At 39.9% G+C, this 24,425-nt stretch overlaps 1 protein-coding gene across 1 annotated transcript in view; it reads left to right on the forward strand.

The window, feature by feature from the left end:
• spega (striated muscle enriched protein kinase a) overlaps positions 1–24,425 on the forward strand; it is a 56,496-nt gene that overhangs the window by 12,534 nt on the left and 19,537 nt on the right. Inside the window, exons 3-15 of the mRNA XM_079263950.1 lie at positions 10,173–10,271; positions 14,242–14,392; positions 15,514–16,359; positions 16,494–16,933; positions 17,974–18,120; positions 18,529–18,711; positions 21,052–21,215; positions 22,527–22,615; positions 22,756–22,931; positions 23,037–23,220; positions 23,380–23,453; positions 23,548–23,706; positions 23,851–24,040. Of these exons, the coding sequence (XP_079120076.1) occupies positions 10,173–10,271; positions 14,242–14,392; positions 15,514–16,359; positions 16,494–16,933; positions 17,974–18,120; positions 18,529–18,711; positions 21,052–21,215; positions 22,527–22,615; positions 22,756–22,931; positions 23,037–23,220; positions 23,380–23,453; positions 23,548–23,706; positions 23,851–24,040 (2,902 nt within the window). The remainder of the gene's footprint in view (positions 1–10,172; positions 10,272–14,241; positions 14,393–15,513; positions 16,360–16,493; positions 16,934–17,973; positions 18,121–18,528; positions 18,712–21,051; positions 21,216–22,526; positions 22,616–22,755; positions 22,932–23,036; positions 23,221–23,379; positions 23,454–23,547; positions 23,707–23,850; positions 24,041–24,425) is intronic.

Raw genomic sequence — 24,425 nt, forward strand, 5'->3', positions numbered from 1 at the left:
GTCTGGACTCTGGTCTGGACTCTGGTCTGGACTCTGATAGGGACTCTGGTCTGAACTGTAGTCTGGTCTCTGGTCTGGGCTCTGGTCTGGGCTCTGGTCTGGGCTCTGGTCTGGACTCTGGTCTGGACTCTGATAGGGACTCTGGTCTGAACTGTAGTCTGGTCTCTGGTCTGGGCTCTGGTCTGGGCTCTGGTCTGGACTCTGGTCTGGACTCTGATAGGGACTCTGGTCTGAACTGTAGTCTGGTCTCTGGTCTGGGCTCTGGTCTGGACTCTGATAGGGACTCTGGTCTGAACTGTAGTCTGGTCTCTGGTCTGGTCTCTGGTCTGGGCTCTGGTCTGGACTCTGGTCTGGACTCTGGTCTGGACTCTGATAGGGACTCTGGTCTGAACTGTAGTCTGGTCTCTGGTCTGGGCTCTGGTCTGGTCTCTGGTCTGGGCTCTGGTCTGGGCTCTGGTCTGGACTCTGGTCTGGACTCTGATAGGGACTCTGGTCTGAACTGTAGTCTGGTCTCTGGTCTGGGCTCTGGTCTGGGCTCTGGTCTGGGCTAGTTGACCCGAGTCGTTGGACCAAAGAGCTCTGCTTGGTTTATATTCTCTGAACATAACCCAGATGTTGCCATTTTACTGAACTGGGAACAGTTTCCACACACTGCCAGGTGCTTTAAGGGTTAAATGTATTCAGGACTAGTGGAAACCTCATCAGATAAACCTGATTTAAATATGCATAGCCATGGTTGTGTGGTATATTTGGTGTGATTGCAATGGGATGTAGGAGCAGCAAAATCTGTTTTCTGTTCCTTTAGAGATTATGTTGGACTTGCTGCTGATAAAGCTGTACAGCTGGGATGCATCCATCAATGCCGCTCCACAGAAAGCCACCTCAATCGCAAAATCAATAGGTTTCCGCGAAGTCTGCTTACTCTCTTGTTGCTTTAAGCTAATTAAAATGCTCCAAAATGTACCCAAAGTCTTTTAATGCCTGTTTAGTGCTTAAATTCTCCATGTAGGTTAATGTTGCACTGAGTCTTTCAGATTCTTGTAGCGAGATGACCAAACATAGTAGAAAAACAAAATGGTTTGCATTTTGTTTGTACAGATGAATATGAGACACATCACCATAACTGGGTTTTGCTGGAGTCTCTGTATGCTCTGTAGGCCAATATGCTGGAAAGTGTTGCTTCCTGAGCTATAATTGAAGCCAGATTCAGAGAATGATAAATGACATGCACCAATGAGATCTAATTATCTTTTCTTAATGGTTGACATGCTATGATATCCCAGCGAGAAACTGGTTGAAGCTGGTTGGTGTGGCTTTGAGTGAGCATTTAAAAAAAATAAAAACTAATCTGAGATGCTTCCCAAACAGCGTGAAATTGCTGGTTTGCCATCGTATCTGACTCTCCATTGGATGATGGTCACGGACTCCGGTGTTATGATGGGCTTATTGATCCGGGGGCGTTTGAACTGTTACTTGGGGGTGTATCCCATATCACGCATAAAGCATTGGTATTGATTGCTTCACTTTCTGCTGGACTGAATGCCTCTCGCCGGTGATGGATGGAGGAGTGCAAGGCGAGTGGGGGTGAATAAGGGAAGCTTTGTTAAAATAACAGTTGGCGACTGCAGCTCAACGTATTTAGCTTTGTGATTCGTGAAAAGAACAGTTACAGTGAAATCTGTTTGGAGAAGCTTTAAGAGAAAAATGCATATTTTTGCTGGGTAGTAATCACCTAATTGATGGAAAGAAGCTGATTATAGAATCAAAATCGCATATAAACCAAGCAGAAGTAGCTCTCACATCGATTCTGTTTACAAGGCTTTAAACAGAATCTGGTCTCGCTTTTCTCACACTAAAACAAATGTTCAGCAGGAAAGGGAGGAGAATTTGTGCTGATATTTATGATATAGGGAGCAAAATCTTGGCTTGCCTTGTTATGTTTAGGATGATTTGATGGAGGGGTTGTGTGGAGAACAGAAGTGTCTAAAAGAACAATGTGTCAAAGTACCAGAGAAGAAGAAGGGTTTGAAGGAGAAGGCAGGCAGATGACAGAAAGCAGTTTTATGTTTTTAACGAATCTGACATATATAATGTATGAAGATACAACGCATGTGCAAGATTTAGTGATGTGAATGCAGCCGCTCCTTGTAGAATTATCACCTGCCTTCCTGCTTTCAGTGTTTCAACAGACCCTTTATTATCTAAGCCTCAGAGCGACGCAGTTTTGTTGGTTTACACTACCTCAAAACTGTTCAGTCTTTTTGCATCTCCGTCTGCCGCATGCTGAGACTTCTGTAAAACTACTGGGATGAACCCACCATAGGTTGGCTTTGCCATGAGGCAGACAGTATAAGTAGCAGCTATGGCACATAGGAGTAAATAAGTGACTGTTTCCTGTATTGTGTAGCTGGGTCCCCACACCTCCACGGATCATGATATTCCCAACATCAAAGAAATGTATGAAGTGAGGAAGACCATCTGCTGGATTATTAGGAAAGGAGTCTTGTTCTATTCTTGTTTATTATTGAGTCAAGCAATTCTTTGTCATATTTTTAGTTTTATTGTCTCCATTGGTGAAAAGTTCTGGACTACAACCAGACCAGTTCAGCCTTGCTGCCTGGAATAGACAAAACATGTTGTTTAGCAATGTCTTGCTGAATTATGCAAAACCGTCCTTGAAATATTTTCTTCTAAAACCTGTTCATACCTTTCAGCACACATAAAGCCTCACCAGATTTCCCAGCTGCTGGTTTCATAGGCTCTAATATACCTCTATACCATCACATGCTTTTAAAATGAGCACTCATCACACGCTGGATGGCTGGATTCAATCTGGGTCATTATTACTCAGTCCTCTGGGATGTGTTGACACGTTCGCCTGCTTTCACACATCTGACTGACTTGCAAGAAACTTGGTGACCAAATTCGATCATATCTGGTGGGTTAAATGTGTTTCTTAGGCCATGCAACGATGGGATAATGTCTGTTTGAATGCAATGCTGCCCGAGAAAAGCTCAAAGTGACCATCCAGTATTGCATTTCAGTGGTTTCACACACACTGAAATGTCTTCTGAATGTCAGCATCACACTCTATCAGCTTGTCTCAACTTAACTCGCCTCGACTTGGTCCTGTTTTTTTTTCCATTACAGTTTAGTACCAGGTCTAAAATGGGCGGGGTTTGTGTGAAATCGCTGTGACGTCAGTGTTGTGCATGACAAGTTCCATAACAACACAGGACCTAGAGGCAATCTGCTATTTGGTCTGCGGCTCGCTGGTCCCTGACCATAAAGTGTATCCATTTGTTAGAACCACTTCCAGTCTCGTCTGTTTGATCCACTCCAACCATTGTGGTCGTTGACCTGCCGATAGTCACTTTTGAGCTTTTTCAGCTTCTCTTGACACTGAAAACTCCTTTGCTAGCCGTAGCCATTGAGTCGGAAAGCCCTTGGTCGATTTGTTTCATTTCGTGTCGCTCCATCTAGTTCCCTCTGTATCCTTTCCTCAGCAACCAAGCAAAGAAGTGTCTCCACCTCATTGCTTGTCACGTAATGTAAGCAACTTGCGAGTTGGAGTCGCTCTTCCAGTGATGTCACTTCCTGACCTCTGATTGGCCACGCCTCTGACCAATAGCGGCATGGAGTCTGGCGACGTCATACACATCCTGGCTCAGCTCGCTTAGAACCTTCAGCTGTGGAGTTACAAAAATGTACCAGTAAACTGGTACAAAAGCCGAGTAGAAAGCCCTACAAACCGAGCCAAGGCGAGTTAAGCTGAGACAAGGTGATACTAATGGAAACGGGCCATACATGATGGGTTATTGAAGATGTTCACATTTTATTCTCTTAACTTCCGTTTCTGCTTCTCTGAGGTGCTTCTTGTGTGCAGTCGTGTCATCTTTTTGCCGTTTGAACCAGCGACTTGCAACAGCTTCTTCCAGCTGCTTTGTTTTGGCACCACTTACTTTGCCAATGTTTTCATGCTGTGGTCCCAACTTTTTCTGAGATATGCCAGAGATATTTCATGAAATAATGACGTGTAAAATGTGACGTGTCGCATCATCTGTTGCAAGTGTAACACTTACAGATCATTCTGTTTGCTTCTGTTTACAGCTGAGTAAACTCATATGTAAGTCGCTTTGGACAAAAGCGTCTACTAAATGACAATAGAATAGAATAGAATCGACTTGACTCTTTGGGGAATTGAGGTTGTACATTGAAAGTCCATTTAGTTAATCAATAGCTGTGTTCATATGAAGCAATTTGAAAGTAATGAGACCACATTTAAGGTTTTTTGCAGTTAAAAATATAATATTGGACTGTCAACACAGAAATTGTTACTAATTGTTAATTACTTTTTACAAACTGATTTAACTCTCATGCCTTTGTTATGGCCTAAATAATACAAAACAAGATAACCAATCATAATTCTTCCTTCACTTTCATCTCTAAAGTGATGGTCAGTGGCCTCTACTGTGATTAGATATTGTATATAGCTGATACACAACAGTGTTTGCTTCTACATTTATTAACCTGAATGTCATTTATTGGATAATAGGAAATAAAACATATATATCTAAAATAAAAACTTCCAGTTCAAACACCCTTGAGCTGCCTGTGGTCATTATCCGATCATTGGTTAAAGTTAACAGGCATGAAATGTAGTAGATGAATATTTGATGGCGCGTGGCTGTTTTCCTTGGAGGAGACAACAAACAGGATACTCCTGTTAGAGATGCAACAGCAGGCGTAACAATAGGATAAGGAGGGATTTTTGTTTTTATTTGTGGTTGTCTTGATTCATATTAATGAGAAAACACATTTTACTCATCCTTGAGTGACTCCATTTGTTCAGATATTTTCTTTTTCTTAGCCTGATTGTGTTTCCTTTTGTTCTGTGAACCATCTTCCCAATACTCTCTGTGCTTTTCATCTCATTTCTTTGCCTAATTTCTCTCTCATCCCTCTGACTTTCCTTTTGCATCAGTCTTGCCGTTTGCATCTCCTTATCCTTCCCTTAGAAAAAGTCATTTAGCCCTGCTGATGGCTGTTGTTTTCTTTTCCAATTTTCCACCACTTCCTCCTCCTCCCCGTTCTACGCTCTACTCCGCAGTCGGGAACAACACACCCCTTTTGCTCAGACCTCCATCCCCCACCTCCACTTAGTTTGAGCGCGCGCCTGGTCGAGGGGAGAACAAGCAAGGGGTGGAGAGACGGGAAGAAGCAGCTGAGAATCTTCCCTGTAAAAAGCAGCGTCTACGTCAGAGAAGGACGCTGTACACATCAGCAGATACTCAGACACAAAGACACCTGGCTTTGGCATATTTGCATGCACCTTCTCTCACTCGATCGCTTTCTCCTCGCCTTGCTGCCAGACTGGAGAGTAAACACACCCACACGCCAACGGGAGCTGAGAGCTGTTTTCAGGCTTGATCTTTGTTGTTGTTGCTGCTGTTGTTGGTCTTCATACCACACCCCGGGCTTTTTTTTTCTTCGGGTTGTTAGGGATGCTTTTCTGAGCTTGTGCCACAGGTAATTTTTCCTCGCTTGACAGGAAGCACTACTTGAAAATGAAGAAAATCTGGTCCAAAAAGAGATTTCAGGTAAGTGATGGTGTTATTGAGCTGCATCTATGTTGTTTTTCATAGAAGTCAATTGTTTTTTTCTTTTTTAAATTCCTTTTCTTTTATTTAATATGGAGCAACATGCCACACCCCTCACCTGATGATAACAATGCTTTTTCGTAATGTATAAAATAAAAATCACTTATTATTGCTATATTTTTAGCAGCTTCTTTTCACCCAAATGCATAAACGCTTTAGGAGAAAATTATAAATCACCCTGAACATTTTGTTTTCCATGTTGTCTGATCAATAAAAAGACCAATGAGACCAACCTAACAATGTCAGCCACAAAAGAAAAACAGCTTGATGTGTAGAAAAGACATCTTCTTGTGCTTTAACAAATGGAAATAACATCTTCAATCCTCGGCACTGAAGGTCTTAAAAGGCATAATTTACTTTCATATTTTCAAATCCAAAAGCACTCCCCAGGTGACGTACACTTTGTGTTGTGAAATATGTACATTGCCTTGCTATTCACGTCAGATTTGTTATATAATAAGTAATTCATTTAACAGGTTGCACAAATTCGGGGCAGATGAAAAGTGTGTCAGTAGGCTACACTCCATGGAGACATGAGAATCAGGCCAGCCGCTCAAAGGGGCTGCGAAGTGAGCAAAGCACAGAAGCCAGTCTGATGGCTGCTTTCTCTCTCTTTTTAATTCTGAATCAGTATCGGCCTCTTATGTTTCCAGCAGCAGATTTGTCAGTGTGAAGCTGGTGGGATTTGACTTATATTCACATAATATTTTCTGAAGCGTCTGCCAAATCCACATTTTCTAAAGGATGCTGTTTATGGCTGCTTTTGCTGATATGATTGCCCTGCAGGCATAACTGTGAGGATCATGACAACAATGGGAGGCTTCTATGGAGATCTGGAAAAACAGGCATTCACCACCAGCCAGCAGTTAATCAAACTGTCTTCTACAAAGGCATCAACCAATGAGGAGTGTGCAGTTAGCATGAGGGGGGGAATTAGAGTGAAATGAGTCACTTTTGCTACTTTTGCTTTCCATCCGCTGCAAAGCCATGAGTCATTCTGAGGCGCTCTCCGTGGTGCTGATTGACAGACTAGCCAGAAGGCAGTTTTATCAGACGCTTTATCAGCATGGACACTCACTCAAAAGACAGCCTGCAGCGTGTCAGATTTCTGTTTTAGAGACACACGTCGCCTTCTAGGTTTGCTGTCTAATAATGTCACAGCTTCTCAAAAAGCTGTGATGTCTGACTTATATGAACAAAAATCACCGACAGCAGATGAACTTCTGATCATGATCTGAATATGTGTTCCTTTAAAGGTGGAGTATGTAAGATTTTCAAGATGTTCAAAATAAATGAACTAATAAAATAACTACAAACATAATTAGAAAGTTTTTTGAACATGTAGGTACATGTAGGCAAACATTTAAAAAGGGTCTTTGTCATTAATTAAACTTGTAATTTAATAACACATCAAATATGGACAGACTGGAACCTACATGTTTTTAAAAAAATATATATATAATTATGATTGTAGTTATTTTTTTAGTTAACTTATTTAGAAAATATTGAAAATCTTACATACTCCACCTTTAAGCATGTGGAGTATTTTCTCTTTTAATCTGACTGTAACTGCAACCTTCAGCAAATATCAAGGAAACACAGCACTGTGACAATTGTGCATTTAAATTAAACAATGATATGTAAAGTCTGCAGAAAAAGTAGTGAAATTCAGGTTTGATGGGCTATTTCTGCTTTATGGCAATACATCTTATGTCACGAGGAAGCCACTTTAACATTTACAAGAAAAGTGTGGGATGAGCAGCAGTGCTGACGTGTGGGTTGTAGCCGCCTACAGCTTATTCTGCTTTTGACTTGTTTAGGGCTTCTGGTACCCCAAGAGCCTGAAAGGTTATTACTATAATGACAAATTAGCTCAGCATCACCAAACCTCTTTTGGACTGATTAAATGAGAAAACATCATATTATTGGTTAAAGTCTTTTTTTTCATACGCTTCCTTGGAAACTTGGGGGAAATTTGCATTACACTAAAAATCCAGCATCATCATTTTGCCAAATGCAGATTTGTGATTAGTCCCTGAACATGTCCAGCTGTTTTCTTTTCTTTAGTTTATTTTTAATATATGTCATATCAGTTTAAGTTTAGCATTTCAATGATTCATTCATTCATTCATTTGTTCATTCATTCAAAAACAAAAACAAAAAAACTTAATAAAGAGCATCCGTAATGACTTAAATTTTCCCATTAGTTGTAATGTCACATGATTTCTTTTTAATTCATTTTAACAAGACAAATAATTAAAACCATTAAGAGTTCATTAAAAGTTCATTTTGTTGCAAATGTGACAAAATTTGACATTTTTCCATTGACACTGAAAAAACAGACCAATCAAGAAGTTAAAGTTCAAGTTGTTTACCTTGCATCCAAGCTCCTCAGGCACCTTTCTGGTGGGATGTGTTGTTTTTCTGACAATCAAGTCGAATCAACAGAGACTCCACCTCACAGGCTACAAGACACAAACCATCTACTGCTAATGTACCAGTTCCAAACATTATAGGACCGTTTCAGTAGTGTCTGTCAATGCCATGACCAATCAGAGCTTTCTCTTTTTTTTTTTCATTTAGTCAACTCCTTTTATACACATGATGCCCTAGAAACATCAAAAATGGGGCTACAAATGATTATGCTACAAATCACATCTTTAACTGCTCAGTGATAAATGTAACACCAGCAGTGCTTCAGGCTAAATGGGACCTTCGTAGTTTCCACTTCAGTGTAAAACTGAATCTTTGGCTGTGATTGCTGATGAATAATGCATTGTACTCTTGTATCTTGTTTCAGAGAACTGGGCATTCCACGCGGACATTTGGCAGATTTACACATGGTGTGTTGTCAGTATGAGCTTTGCACCAGTTCTGTTCTGGGGTTTTTTTTTGTTTTTTTTTATGCTTTAACATGTTCAATTTCTTTCCTCTCCAAATCTGAGCTCCTCTAGCTTTTTATTTCCCTTACTTTTTTTTTTTTTTTTTTTTTTTTTTTTTTTTTTTTTATCTCTGTGTGATATAGCCTTTGGCATACTGGGGCTCAGATTGATTTGTACCAGTAGTAAGCCCTTGATATTTATATATATATATTGCTATTTTATGACACAAATTGCTTTGGCTTATTTGTATGTTTTACTGTTATACTTATAACAAGGGTAGATTTATTTTGTTGTTGTGCCTCCACCCCCACAAAGCTGTATTTTTGTAATCACATCACTGCCTCTCTGCATAAAACCCTTGAGTGGATAATCTCTGGTCTTGGTGGTTTATAGCAAAATATTTTCAATATTTGACCCAAAAGAAACAAAAAATCATACTAAATTCTAATTTCTCCAAATTCTGTTTACATCCTACTGTTAATTCAATGTTTTTTTCATTGTGAGTAAATCTCCACATAAATACATTACTGGTCATTTCTCAGTGTGCAAGCTGTGTTACTCCATTTTATGGGTGGATCTACATACCCAACTGGTGGGAAAAGGATATGCCGCCAACCATCTTGCAAGTTAATGGTGATTGTTTATGTTACCGTAGCTTTCATATCATTAGGCAGACCTCACCGAATCATCTAATAGGGATCTGACTTGATGTGAGGCGCAATGAGGTGCAACCTGTTTTGTGGTTGTCGTCATCCTCCTCTACAGACTCTCTAACCAGTAAACATATCTGTCAGCCACCCAGCAGTTTGGCTGGTGATTTTAGACTCTAATGGGTACGAAGAGGATTGGTCGTGTGGGTGAGAGAGATGCTGGTTTCCATAGTAACGGTGCTCTCCCGTCTGCCCTCTCTTGCTGCCACTATGGAAGCGAAGTTTTCCGCTCCTGCCGAAAGCAAAGCTATGGTAAACCTTCCAGTTTTCATTCATCTGCTGCCTTTCTTTTTCCTCCCCCCTCATCCATCCATCCATCTGTCCTGACTTCTTCTTTGCTGTTTTTTTTTTCCTTTTTTAATTTTCCATATTAAATGTAGAACCCTGAAATGTGTTTCATCTGGCCGTGTTTTCGTGAATCACAAACTTTGGTTTGTTTCCGAAATCTCCAATTCAGTCGTGTCTTGTACTGCTTTTTGATGACATTATCCTTAGTTGCACTGAAAGAAAATGTTATTTTATTCATCATTTTAGGTTGATATATGGCAGTCATGCCCTAATTCTAACTTATGATGTTTGGTTAAGATGTTTCAGAATGAAAAATCCCATCATCCCATTCTGTTTTATTGTTTTTCTAGTTAAACTGAACCTGGAGGTCGAGCATCTGTATTTATAGAAGCCACATCTGGCTTTGTGTCATGCTAAAGTTTCAGCTAATTTGTTTTCACTCTGGGGGTCCCTGCAACCTTTTTCAAGGACCGATAAAAACATGTGTGACTAAGCTTTTCTTTTTTCTTTTTTGTGCTACTAAGCTAATGTCACATCAGTTTGAGCTTTTACCCCAATCTCCTTCCATCAACTCCCAGTTCTCCCACTTGTAGCACCTCTCTGTTACACTGCTTTTTCTTTCTTTATTTCAGACTCAGAGACCACAGAGGATGAAACCACAGAACCTCAGATGGAAACTAAAGAAGGGACCGGGAGGCACCAGGACAAGGCTGGTCGGAGAGCTCCTCCAGGTATCGGTTCCACAATTTCCAGATGTTTAATCAACTCTTTGTTTAGACACCTCATGTGCCAGCCTACTTTTATTTCTGCTTACACCACAGCTGCTCTTCAAAAGCCGTCCCGAAGTGCAGCAGTTGCATACTGAGTGGCTCTCTGAGTCTTATGAAGCTGTATCCAGTATGATTAACTGCTCCAGTATTGATGCCAAAATTATGTTTCAGTTTGATTTGCTGGGTTTAATGTTGGGTGTTATCAACTTGTCTGACGACGTACATTGGATGAAATCCGATATGTGAGAAGGCAATAATCCCTCATGGTGTGATGCAACAGTTTGACACACTGCCCTAGTTTCCAGCAGGGAACCTGTAGCAGGTCTGAACCTCACTGTGCAGCTCACCTGAGAGTGTACAGCTTTAGAAACAGACTTATTTTTGCTAGATATGTTAAGATACATTTTCCTACCTTTTGTGCCACAATATTTTAAACATAATTTTTCTCTTTTTTCAATGCCTTTTATTTTAGACTGATATCTGCATTCTGCTTTGAGTTTCTCCTCCAGAAAGGATTTCCTTTGCTTTTCTCAGTGTTCTCTCTTTTTCAAAGGAGTGTATTTGTCATTTTTGATTGTTGGTTGGACAACAATCCAACGGCCTTACAAGCTGAAAAATATAGCCATGAAAAATTCGGTCGAACATTTAGTCAATCCTACATTTTAATCATATCTAAAATGTGTTTAAAGTGTCTCTTAAGTCTGCAGTTCTTCCTACTGAATATTTTCTTAAATGTCTTTTATTTATGTGTAAAAACAATTGGCATAACAGAACTTTGGCCAAATTTTGTGCTTTTGCACTCCATAACAAAGGCCCGTTTGGCATCTGCATTGCTTCCTGTCTCTTCTCTGAGCTTTCTCCAGACAGTGAAAGTCAATTCAATATTAACTGTTTTCTTACATCTTCCTCTATTGCTTCCTCTTTTTCTTTTCCTCACTTTCTCTAATATTGTTCTCCTTAGTATTGTGGTGGAAATACTCAGTATTAAGAAGTTGTAATAAATCCACAAGTCAGCTGTCTTCTCACAATGAGTACTTTATTATAAACTAATACAAGCACACAGGTGCTTGTAGAGAGATCTCTCTCTTGCAGAAACGAATCACACAATGTTGAAAGCTGATTACCACTCCCACAGCCGAGCAGATCCTTTTGCAGTCGTTATTCCAGTCAGGAACAGAGTGTAACTGCAGCCTGCACGCTGAAGAACAGGCTGTTCTCAAATTAACAGAATACAACATTCACACCCCACATGCATAGCCCACAAAATGCAACAGAATCACAGCAAAATTAATGCATATTTGTCTGATCATTTCCAACTCAGTATCTTTGCTGAATCAGCCATGTCATGCAGTTAAAGTTTGTTGATCTAATTGCTGGTGCAGTTGTCCTTATCTGAAAACCTGTTCCTTATCTTTAATATTATATCCAGTTTTGATAGCATAGGTTCTTGAAGAAAACCATTTTTTGAAGCAAATGCATGTCTCATTTGTAAAAAATTGTTACAAATGAGAAGAGGGCAATCCATATTTCTGTTTTAGCTGATCAAATAAAAGAAATGTCCCATTTTCAAACCGATGACAGAATTCCTGGATGCCTTTATCATGCCAAAACTTAAAAGTGTCATCTGTAGAACATTTAATACTTGGATTCTTTCACATTGGGAAAAAAGAGAAATCAAAATCTTACAACCAAGCAATTGGACAATTTCCAAACCTTCATACTGTTTAAAATAACAGGATTCTTAATCATTTTAAGAAGTTCTTTAGGAACTTCTTTAATCAATGGCAATTTTTCCAGTCTTTATGGCAAGCTATCCATACTTTCTATTCTTTAAGTTTGGATGACAAAAAATAATGGCTTGATAACCATTGCAAACAATGCAGGAGACATCGGGCAGCCTTGTCTTGTGCCTCTGGGAAGTGAAAGTGGTTTAAAAAATATTAGTATTTGTTTTGGAAACTGCCACAGAAGGACTACAAAGATTTGATACCCACTGACAAAAAGTTGGGCCAACTTCAGACCTTCTTAGGACAGACATAAGATATTTCCATTCAACTTTATCAAATGCTTCTTCAGCATCGACTGAAAGTATGACATTCTGAGAATTGGATTCATTAGTATGAGAAAGAATATTTTTTTAAAAAACTACGAAAATAATCAGAGGTATGACCTAGTTTGATCTAAATGAATTAGGCTAGGCACGACTTTTTCCAGTCGTAGTGCAAGAACTTTAGCAATAATTTTATCATCTGCATTGAGAACTAAAATCATGCATTATCTGATTTTAATGCACATATTTAGAATTTGATTAGTAAGGTGTCAGATATGATCAAATATTATCATTATGATTTAGTTACAGTTTTGCTTCATTAACTGGTTGTAAAAACTAAAATAAACTCTATTTGGACTTCTATAAATGGTTAAGTAAACACATAATGACATTTCTGTAGTTCATCCAACATTTGAGGTATTTTGATTTATGTGTACTTTTTAAAAAAGTTACTTACAAGTTACAATAAACACAGTTGAATATTTCTCTGTGACTAGTACAGAAGATATGAACTGGTTAGCCATCTCAGATCTATACACAGCGGTTACTGGTGTCTAAAAGCCTAACAAAAGGGGTTGTTGCTGCACAGAACTTGCATGCACCCACTATCAAATGTTGAAATAAAAGTCCTGAATATTAACATCCTGCTGCTTTAGCACAGGGAAATGATAAATATCTTTGCCTCTTTGATACACGGTGTTAAGATTTTCTCAGCCTTTGTGTTGGTGGGCTGACTACACCCTCACCAAGCGACATGAGCAACACATAAATAAAAGGTTTTGAAAATTAACGAGGTGACACATCTTTTTTTTTTTTTTTTTTTTTTTTTTTTTTTTTTTTTTTTTTGCTCATGAACAGACTGAATGCTTCTCAATTTCTTTTCAAAAGATTGATTTCTTTGAAAAGATTCATCCATTATTTAAAGTAATGTTGCTACAGCAAAAAAAAAAAAAAAAAAATAGTTGCCTCACCTTTTTCGAAAAATGATGCCATTTTCATAGTCAGTCTATCCAGGCCTTTAAAGTGTGACTTCTTTTTCTCTGTGTCCTCTCTGGAGAAGCTAAAAACTGACACGGTTTGCTTCGCAGTGGTGAAGCTGAGTGAGCATTATGCCACTCAGTCAGTCAAACCGCCTGACATTTTATAACCTCGAAGATTTCCTTCGTTAACCGAAGATGCTGACTGCTCTCTCCTTTTTTTTTTTTTTTTTTTTTTTTTTTTTGCTTTTAAAGCATTCCTGTCTCGGTTGCTCATCACTAAAATGTCAATCATTGCTTGATTTGTGGTGGAAAGTCTCTCTTTAAGTAATGCACACTCCAAATGTAGCCCATGCACTTTGTGCTTCATTTCACTTTTTCAGGCAATCAATAGACAGTTTTATCCCTCGTAGCTATTTTAATTGTTTGGGGCGATCTTGCATTTCTCTTTGTCATTTTCTCCCAGCTCAGGAATCAGGCCCTTCTTATGGCTTTCCTTCTTAATTAAGGTTGTTTCGAAAAGAATCAATTATCTTTATTCAAATTTTATTTACAGCCAAGATGCCACTTGTCATCCCATCCTTGTTCATTAGAAAGTTTTTAAATAATCCATCAGCTTTCTCCTGTGCTTTAGTTTTATACAATCCTCAGCCCCAGCTTTGAAGGAACTGGTGTCCAGTGACAATGAATTTGACCTAAATAAACAAAATATTTGATCGTAATAACCAACACCTGAAAACACTTGAACATTATGCCATTATCTTTTTACCCTGATGGATTGAACTCCATCTATAATCTACATGTTTTAGAAAGATTAAACCATTCAAATCTAAAATCATTGCATCATATTTTAACATGATGTATTGTTTTACAAAAAACCAATAATCCAACTCGTTTTCTACAGGTGAGGGAGGACGGATGATGGACTATAACCCTGATGCTTCAGACCGCAGGGCCACCCTGCCTGGTACCTATGATCCTGTAGTGGAGCGAGAGCTACGCGCTTTGGGCTCTCGCCCTCCTGGGCCACATTTGGACCCCACAAACCCAGCCAGGCAAGCCTATGGAGGGGGTCCCTCTGAGGGGGCCCTCCCTGTCCGTCACCTGGGTGTGGAACCGCTGATCCGGGCTTCTCACGCTAACCTGGCTCTGCCCGTGCAGGGGTCAGAGGAAAGTGTTTCTGTAGGCAGCGACTACTATGGGAGCATGTTCAGCCTCTACAGAGGGAGAACATTTTCAATGCCGTTATAGCACATGGCCTTTTAATCCAAGACTTCTCAATAAAAAGTGAAAAGACTGACCACAAACCCTAATTTGCAATGAGAACTGACGCATACTGCACAACATTATATCCTCCATTGACCTGAATGGCAAACATCTTTGTTACAAAAGCTCTCCATTTTATTTCACTCTCATTTATTTCATTTTTTCATTGTGTTGGTTTCTTCTTGTCAGTTTCCTCTGATCCCACTTTCCTTTAACTCATCTTGTTGTTGTGGGGGTTTAATTCAATCTAACAGTGTCAATAACTTGCTGAACTATTTGTGTTGATATTGTTTATATTTCTTATAACAAGTAGGGAGGATATATTTGTGCAATTTGTAAGTTTATATTATTCAGAGCTTCTGAAAACTGTGATTCTACTTTATACTCACTGCATGTTTTCTTGAACAGCCCCATACTTTTGGATTAACAACCCAGTTTTATAAGTTTGCAGCGGCTTGCATGGGTTGCTCGCTTTGATCCAGGCTGATGTTAGCATGAATGTTCTTACGAATAAATAATCATGTGACTCTCAGATTCTTTTTTTTAGGCATGATGTTTGTAAAGCAGGGGCACTTTTTCTGGCATTTTGCAAGAGTTTATGTTTTGAAGTTGTGATTGCCGAGTTTCCACTTGATTTAGCTTTAAGTTCTTCCCAAAGTCACACATGTGGGCATCATTTTTCTTCTGTTTGCTTCAAATTTCATTTAATTTTAAATGAGCTCATGTGTTGCAATTAAAATGAGACAGAAAGAGCACAGACAAAACCCAAAGAACTCAGTGGGAAGTAAGAAAACGTTGGACAAAGTATTGTAATGAACTTTCATCTGCATCTTTACTCCTCCAAACCCTTGCAACTGTACTTAAGCTCTAATGTCCAACCTCCATTTCCCCTCAATCCTCACTCCTCTAGGACTCAAACTGCTGAGGAGTTACGGGGACTGTCTTCCTGTGTCCCCCTGTCTCCTCCTCAGCCGCCTCTCAGCACAAATAAAAACAGCGTCAACAGCCCAAAACAAGAACTGGAAAAAAACAAACCCTCAGACCTTCAAACTTCTAAGAATGGTCAGTCGTCTGGAGCTAACAGTGTTGTCATGACTCCCAAACTGGCCCGTGCAGGACCAAAGATCTTTGACACGGTCCGGGCTTTTGAGGAACGAAGGGCGAGCATAGATCTTCCAGGAAGGACAGCTTCCTTTGACTCGGATGACGGTGGAAGGAAGACAGGAGGCGCCGGGAAAGAGGAGGGACAAGTCCTGCCGGGTGCAGCCCTGAAGAGAGCAGCATTCCAGCAACGAGCCTCATCACTCGAAGACAAGACAAGCTACTCCCAGAGGGTCCAGAGCTATCAGAGTAAGTTTGCAGAAGAGCTCCAGAGGATCAAGAAACTTGTTGGGAAGCCAAACTTGAGGAAGGCGTATTCCACCGAGCAGCTGTCACAGAAAGACCGGCAGAACATAGGGAAAATAGAGCCAATTCCTCCCCAAGTGGTTAAAAAGTTGGAGGCAAGGGAACAAGCCCAGGAGGAAGGAAAAGTTGTGGGGAGGGAAGGGGGCAGCAAATCCCAGATTTATCCACAGGCCCAAGGCAAAGGACCAGGGAATCAAAGTAACGAAACTGAAAAGGATAAGATGACACAGAAAGTGGATGGCTCATCCCAAGAAGGCACAGGAAAAAGCTCTGTTACCATGGAAACGGCACCAGTTCACCAGTTACCAGGACAACCATTGCCAACAGCCACAAGGAAAAGCCTTATCAGGTTTGAGGAAGATTTCTTTGATTGTCATCATGCTGGAAATGATTTTAAACATCCTAAACTCTTGATTTTTTTTTTCATTTCTATACACATTGCCAGCATTAAACTATTTCTTTTCTTTTTGTCTTTTCACACAGTGAAACCCTACAAAGCTCACTGAAAGCTGGCAAAGACTCGCTTGTTGCCATGTCCCATAACTCTTCATCCTTCTCAGGAGATCGGAGAATGGATTCAAAGCAAGACACCCAGGTCAACGTATCTGACCACAGATCATCCAACCCAATAGGGAAGCGAACATCCCCTGTAACTGTTAGGGAGCCAGGGTCTCAGTATCCACCCAAACCCACCAGACACACCCCATCACCCACTCCTTCAGTCAGCCCACTCCTAAAAAAGAGGAGAGCAGAAGCAGGACAGAAATCTTCTACCTTGAGAATGGACATCCCCATAATCCTCGTAGAGGATGAACCCATGGAAATGGAAACTGTCCCATTGAGAAGCAATACCACAAGGAAGGAGGGTCGAATTCGTAAAAGCAAGAAAGGTCGTTCAACTCAACCCAGGTCTCCAGAAGAAGGTATGGGATCTTTTTTTCATGCATTTCTGTAAAAGTCGGCATCAAGCCAAGCTTCATTTTCAAGGGTTGTTGTGGGGAGTCGCTAGACATGTCTCTCTGGTAATTCAACACAGTGGGCTTTTCCTGACCCGTCTGCTGTCCAGGTCTGGATAAACCATTTCTGTCCTGTCTGATCAAAGTTTTGGTCACCCACAACCATCACAAGTGTCACTGCTGATTTGCGTTGATGTGGTTACAAAAGTTTCCTGTTGAAGAAGAACTGATAACCAGCAGAGATGCTACTGTGTCCTGATAAAACACCAGAAAGATAAGAAGGCAAACCAATGCAGCTTGGTTTTCTAGAGGTATGGAGTTACTCAGTGGTGTAGTGGTCCCTCAAGAAGAGTACTCACATTTTTTTTGCTCTTTTTTTCTAAAAACAGAAAAAATAGCCCAGAAAAACCTTCTTCAGAAAAAGGAACATACTACTCTAAAACTACTCTATTTAGTTTACCCCAAAAATCCATCTGTATATTTGCTCATTGTTACATAATTTCTGCTCTTTGGTTTCAGGGAGGATGATTTATGAAATGACTAACCCAATACTGGCACACAGACTAGTGAGAGACAGGCTCATAGACATATATACATATATCTTTATTATGTCTATGTTCATGCTAAAGTTAACGCAACTGATGACTAACTGCACCACTATATTTTAGTATAGTTAACCTGAGCTGAGCTGCTAGGCGACGTAGGTACATGTGTAGGGACGTTTGTAATTGTATTTGTAAAAGGCCACATCACAGGGTGTTTAAAAGTGAGTATACTCACTGCTGACTAAAAAAGAAGTGGACTACACCAATGGAGTTACTCCTAAAGAATGCTACTGTACACCTTTAGACCAACTTGCTTGAGGATCCAATAGCACTGATGGACTGCATCTTACATATACCAAAAAATAACTACCTCAGTTATGTATTTTGGTGCTTAATCCATTTTCTAAACCAGATTATGGAGCACAGGCAGTGCTGCGTAAATATGAGTCTATTTATTTGCAGGGGGTTCATCTGATGACTCTTACATGTCTGCTGATGAGGAGCCAGCTGAGAGTCCAAGGTTTGAAAAGCCCCTTGAGGACATTACAGCACCCTGTGGCTCTGAGGTCATTCTGCAATGCATTATCACCGGCAGCCCAGTCCCCACCGGTAAGACCCAGAGCGCCCTGCTTATTTTTCAACAGAGTTTGGATTTAGTCTGTTTTTAAGGTTGGAGTTTAAAAGGGTTGTGCAGAAAATTTAGAATTAAATTACCAGCAAATACTCCATGCATCTTCTCTCTGTGAGCCTCATAAGAATTCTCGTGTTGTGTTGGAGCAAGCAATATTCTAGACTTTATTTTCTTTGAATTTACCACATTATGGTTGGAATCAATTGCTAAAAGATCGGGATTGCATCTTTTCACCAAAAAATGCAGGAAGATGATTATGAACATATCTGTACAAAAAAAAATAAGGCATCTTGTTACTAATTGTTTTTAAAGTGCATCATGTTTTTTTGTTTTGTTTTCATTTTTTTCCCCATAAATTTCTCTTTTTTTTTTGTCCCCATTCGCAGTGACATGGAGGAAAAATAATGTCCAGATCTGGAATGATGCCTTCCATCTGGTTAAAGCTGAGGGTGAGAAGCACAGTCTGGTGATAAAGGAGATGAAGCTGCACAATGCAGGGTCATACTGCGTCACAGCTGTCAACTCAGCGGGCAGAGCATCATGCACTGCTACCCTCTACATTCAGTCAGGTGAGACCAGGCCTCAAATGGATGGATGCCCAAGACATGAAGACACACTGTTATTGTTACAAATTAAAAGCATGACACTAATTTAAATAAAAAAATAAAAAAAGATGATGATGATGACGATGATGATGTGCAATGATAGTCTTTGAAATACATGAACATGTTGGCTCTCAGGGAAACTCTTTCATCCACAGCCAGCCATTCTCTGCCTGACATTCTGTCTTAATGACTACAAAGGCCCGCTGGAGCTCAGCATCCCAGCCAGGTCTCCTGGCAGCGATAGTTGCCATGACAACCCATTAATTCTTGAAGGCACTGATCTCCCCCTGGTGTGAATTCAAAACGCAGACCTTACCCATCACACAAAGGTCTCCTGAGGCTTAAAGGCAACCATGGCATTCAAAGTCAGGAATAAACAAAAAAAAATTCTCCTTCTGTAAAAGATTTCTGTTCATAAACTAGTCCGCAGAGGAAGGATGTTTTTATTTTTAGGGCGTGTAGGAAAAACTTGTATTGCTCCCAGCTAGTATTGATTAACCTCATGGATATGCAACTTGCTCTTCCACAGTTTTGTCAACAAATGTGAGCATGCACTCCGGTACTGTCTCTCCAGCAGCGTGAGGACCTCTCTTGCCATATTAGGCCAGTGGAGTCTGACTTGCAGGAGTATTTTTAGCCGTCCTCTTGTTCTCTTGGGTGATTGCTGTCTGCTTTATGTCCCAGCGTGAGATTAGTGCTGCAGTCGTGGAGTTTTTCAACACTCTGTTTAAAGGTGGAGTATGTAAGATTTTCAATATTTTCAAAATAAATTAACTAAAAAAAAACTACAATCATAATTAGATAGTTTTTTAAACATGTAGGTTCCAGTCTGTCCATGTTTGATGTGTTGTCAAATTACAAGTTTAATTAATGACAAAGACCCTTCTTAAATGTTTGCCTACCAGTAAGAAAAAGTGCTTTTTGTCATTTGTCATTAATTAAACTTGTAATTTAATAACACATCAAATATGGACAGACTGGAACCTACATGTCTAAAAAAAACTATCTAGTTATGATTGTAGTTTTTTTATTAGTAAAATTTATTTTGAAAATATTGAAAATCTTACATACTCCACCTTTCACACTATAGTAATGATGAATTTATCAAAATGGTTTGGGAGATTCTGTAAGCAAATTTTTAGCATTTCAAGACAAAAATTGAACTTAAGTTTTTTTTTAGATGTCAAACCCTAATATGGTTCACTTTGGTGTTTTTTTTTATGTCTTTTGCTGTAGCATCACTTTTAGTCAAATCAAATTATTAAAAAAACAAAACAAAAAAACAACTAAATTTAAAGGAACATATTTGAAATTTCTATTTCCATTAACTTTAGAGTGGTAAAAATAATGGACATGGCAGTGCAGGGATGCAGAGGATAAAAATAAAAAAAAATTTAAAAAAAAGAGTAAGCCAACTCAGACTGTTCAGCAGTTGTGTAAGAGTTGGCAGGTTTACATAAATACTCACAGGAGTTATCCCCTGGTGCACAGATGCTGCTCTGAGAAGTGAGCCTAGGTAGGTTATTTTACATTTTCTTCTAAATGTTAACAGTTTTACTGGATATTCACTTACAAAACTTACTATAATTCAGTAAAAGTGCATTTCTGTGTGGAGGGCATCTTTAGACTGTTGTTTAATTGTCAAGATTTTTTTTGTGCTTAGGCTTATTTTACCCACAGCTTCCAGTTTCCTTCCTTCCTAGATAGCCGAATTGATTCATAAAAAGTGTATTAGCATCTACATTTAGTCCACTTTCCTTCTGCTGTCGGCTCAAAAGAGATTGTATCTTTATTCTTTAAACTTGCTGATGTTATCCAGTTGTAGTCAGCTGTCACAGCCTGCTTTTCCAGATATGTACGTTGAAAAAGATACATTAAGAAAGGCTTAAAGAGAAACACAGAAGATGCTGTTGTCTGCTCTGGAACTTGTGGGAATAAGTGAGTGATTGGGTCAGGGATTTAGGGATTAATTCATTATCTGTTCAGCTGTGCACATGTGGGAAGAGGGGGGTAGGGACACATGGCTCACTACTCTCTAACTCACCACTTTAAGTTGCTAAAAGCTAATCTAAGCAAAGATGAGTGTTTCCAGAAAAGCTGACAGATTGCTCTAAGTGAAAGGCCCAATGTGCCACCCTGCTGATGTGTAACCACCTTTAAAGATTTATAGTTAATCACTCAAATTAAAATGTGTGGAAATCATTCACTTTAGCTATGAACCTTGAAAAAGGTGAATTACATACAGCAGCAGTATGCTATGCTTATATTACATTTATATCCAGTATCACTCTGCTGATCTTGCAGAGCCAACACGCATCCAATGCAGGGAGCCAGCTGCGAACCTGGCAGTCAGCGGTCCGATCCAGTCGGATGAGGAGTATCTGAGCCCTCAAGAGGAAGCTATAGAGGCCGGAGAATCTTCGTCTCTGAAAAGAAGTGTACACTTGAAAGAGCCTCCTTCATTTCAGGTAAGAGTGGAAAAAAAAAAAAGCATAATATCAATATGCTTTTCAAAGCAGATTTTATGGAATATTATGGATGCATATGTGTCATTTAAGTAAACAGAAATCCTTTGTCAGATAACGTTCAGCAGGTCGATGACACTAAAGTAATGGCTCTTTGTGAATTCAGTGCATGAATTTATTTAAAAGCAACAAAATGAAGCCCAGGAAGAAAACAGCACCCCACCTACAATGAAACATGTTGTAGGTCTGCTTTGCCTCCGTTGTCACAAAAGCCATTCAGTGTATGAAAGGAATGATAACGCTATCCAGTTTTATTAGACTAGCTACAAAGTTTTGAGAGTACAGCTGCACAATATATCATTTGAGCATCGTTATAGTGCATGTGTACGTGTGTGCAGTGTCACATTGGAGGTCATGTAATGTAGGAGGCAAATGACCTGAGCATGATGATTTGCCCATCTGTCCATCTATGACCTGCAGACACAGATGGGAAGCCCATCCATTTTGGTTTAAATTGCTCGAAAGTGGGCAGTGGTAAATGAAAACATAAGGAAAGCTCTTAAAAACAAACAAAAACTCTACATGTAGCATGCACAAAAAGAGTTCAGAGCAGTGCAGGTAAGTTGTCAACAAGATGGCAGGAGTGCCATTCAAGTCACCGCCTGAAACTTTCTGTATTTTTCATGTTGCAATACATATCGCAGAGTAAACAGTGTCGTTAGAGTAAAAGGTTAATTCAATTCAACTTAGCATTATCTGTACGTCAAATCAAATGAAACTTTATTTCTATAGCACTTTTCATGCTGAAAAACAATACAAAGTGCTTTACGTCAAATAGATAAAACACACAAACACCTTTATCCACAGTTCCCTTACACCCACCCACAACCACTTCACAACAATGTCATCTCAGGTTACTTTACAGACACGTCACTTTTAGGCATATCATAATAAAAAGCCCAGATAAGGAAAAGCAACAGATTGAACTGAATCCTGACTTTGATCCAATCCCCCATCCTGAGCATGCACAAGGCGACAGTGGGAAGGAAAAAAACTCCCTTTTAACAGGAAGGAAAACCCTCCTGCAGAACCCGGCTAAGGAAGGACAACCATCTGCCTGGACTGGTTGAGGTGGAAATGACAGGAAAGACAGATCAACACATACTGCAAATTGCGCATCCTTAATCTAGAGTCTTTGAGCAGAACAAAGACCTGAAGTAGACATCTAACTCAGAGTATGTTGATCAATCAATATTCTTATTGTAAACATTACCATTTGGATCTTTATGTAACCATGCTGTCTATCTTTAAAAGGTGGCACCATGTGACCAGGGAGTAACTGAAGGTCAAGATGTTGTCATAATAGCCAAAATCAGAGGACAGCCCAAACCCATGGTGTACTGGTAAGATGCCTTTCCAAGCTAACAATCCAGGAGGAACTTTAAGTTCTGATTTCAATCAAGTTCAGAGCCTGTCAAACACAGGGCGCTCCTCCAAACACCTGAGGATGAATAATTGTGACAACCACTTTATATTGACCTAGGCTGAAGGACAAAGTGACACTGAAGACAGCTGGCCGCTTCATCGTGCAGGAGACTGGAGGTGGCACCAGTGAAATGAGAATCAGCTCGGCTCAGAAGTCGGATGCAGGGCTTTACATTTGTAAGGCCATAAACCAGTATGGAACCACACAGGCAGAGTGCAAAGTGGAGGTCAGAGGTGAGTAACCAAACACTTGATCATGGTATAACAGATATATGTGAACATTTTCTCACTGCTGCTTTTTATTTGTTTTGATTTGATATTTTTTTTATCAATCAACAGCTGCAGCACAGATGGCACTGAAAATCATCAGGAAGGTAAAAGATGTGGCAGTGAGGGCTGGAGAGTCGGCCATATTTGACTGTCATATTGCAGGACCTCCAGATGTTGATGTAGACTGGTTGTCCAATGGAAAGCTGATCCAGCCAGCACTGCTTAACTGCAAGATGCACTTTGATGGAAAGAGGTAAGATTTATAACTAATGCAGTCATCTACTGTCCTTTGGCGTTTCGGATCTCTTTTGTCAGTACAATGATAATTATTGTATCAGCCACATCCAATTATTTAGCTTTTTTTTCTATTTGAGAGGCTTTTCTTCTCAATATTCAGTTACTGTTTATTCAGGTGCCGTCTAATGCTAAACTCAGTGCATGAGGATGACAGTGGAACATACATGTGCAAGCTGAGCACTGTCAAAGGTGAGTTCAAATCACTGATGCTGTTCTTGCAGAGCTGAAAAGTGTATACTTATGTTAAAGTGCAAAAGAACGATAGTAGTTCTTCTGTTTACAGAGGAGCTGACTTCAAGTGCAAACCTGAAAGTCACTCCATCCAGAGAGCCTCTGTTCACTCGTAAACTGGACATCCTGGAAGTCATCGAAGGACGCACTGCGCGGTTTGACTGTAAGGTGAGCGGATCACCTGCTCCACGAGTCACATGGATGCATTTTGGTAAGAAACTCCATAGTGTGTGTGTGTGTGTGTGTGTGTGTGTGTGTGTGTGTGTGTATACAAGTAACACCCATTTCAGGAGAACGGCTGTTTTTGATTTCTTTTCTTCTTCTTCTTTTTGGTTCATTTGTCTCATTCTGTTAGAGACACGAGTCGAGGAGAGTGATAATGTTCGCATCCTTCAAGAGGGGGGTCGTCACTCTCTTGTCATCGCCCACGTTAGCAGCGACACAGAAGGCTTTTACACTGCAGCTGCTCAAAATATTCATGGAAAGTCTGAATGTACTGCTGAGCTCTACATGCAAGAGCCCAGAGCTGCCATCTCCTCGCACATGTAAGAAAAACAGCTGTTTCTGTCATTGGGACATTTAAAAGAACAAGAATGTTTTGATGGACTGGCGACTGGTCCAAGGTGGAGCCTGCCACTCACCCAGTGATTCCTGGGATAGGCTCCAGCTTCCCAGCAACCTTGAATTGGAACAAGTGGTTAAGAAAATGGATGGAGATTTAAGATGTAGCTCAGTTAGCAAAAAAGCTGAAGTGATGTGCAAAGATATGTATTAAAAACTGAAGGCAGTAATTTGCTAATCTCATAGACAATATTTTCTGCACTGTAGGACATAAAAAAACAGAAATTTGAAAGAGCGACACTTTTAGGACCAAGTTAATGTGGCATCGCCTCTTCTTTTTGTAAGAAGTGGTGAAACCAGTTGGTAAAT

The sequence above is a fragment of the Telmatherina bonti genome, assembly GCF_933228915.1.
Source record: "Telmatherina bonti genome assembly, chromosome: 24".
NCBI classification, from domain to species: domain Eukaryota; kingdom Metazoa; phylum Chordata; class Actinopteri; order Atheriniformes; family Telmatherinidae; genus Telmatherina; species Telmatherina bonti.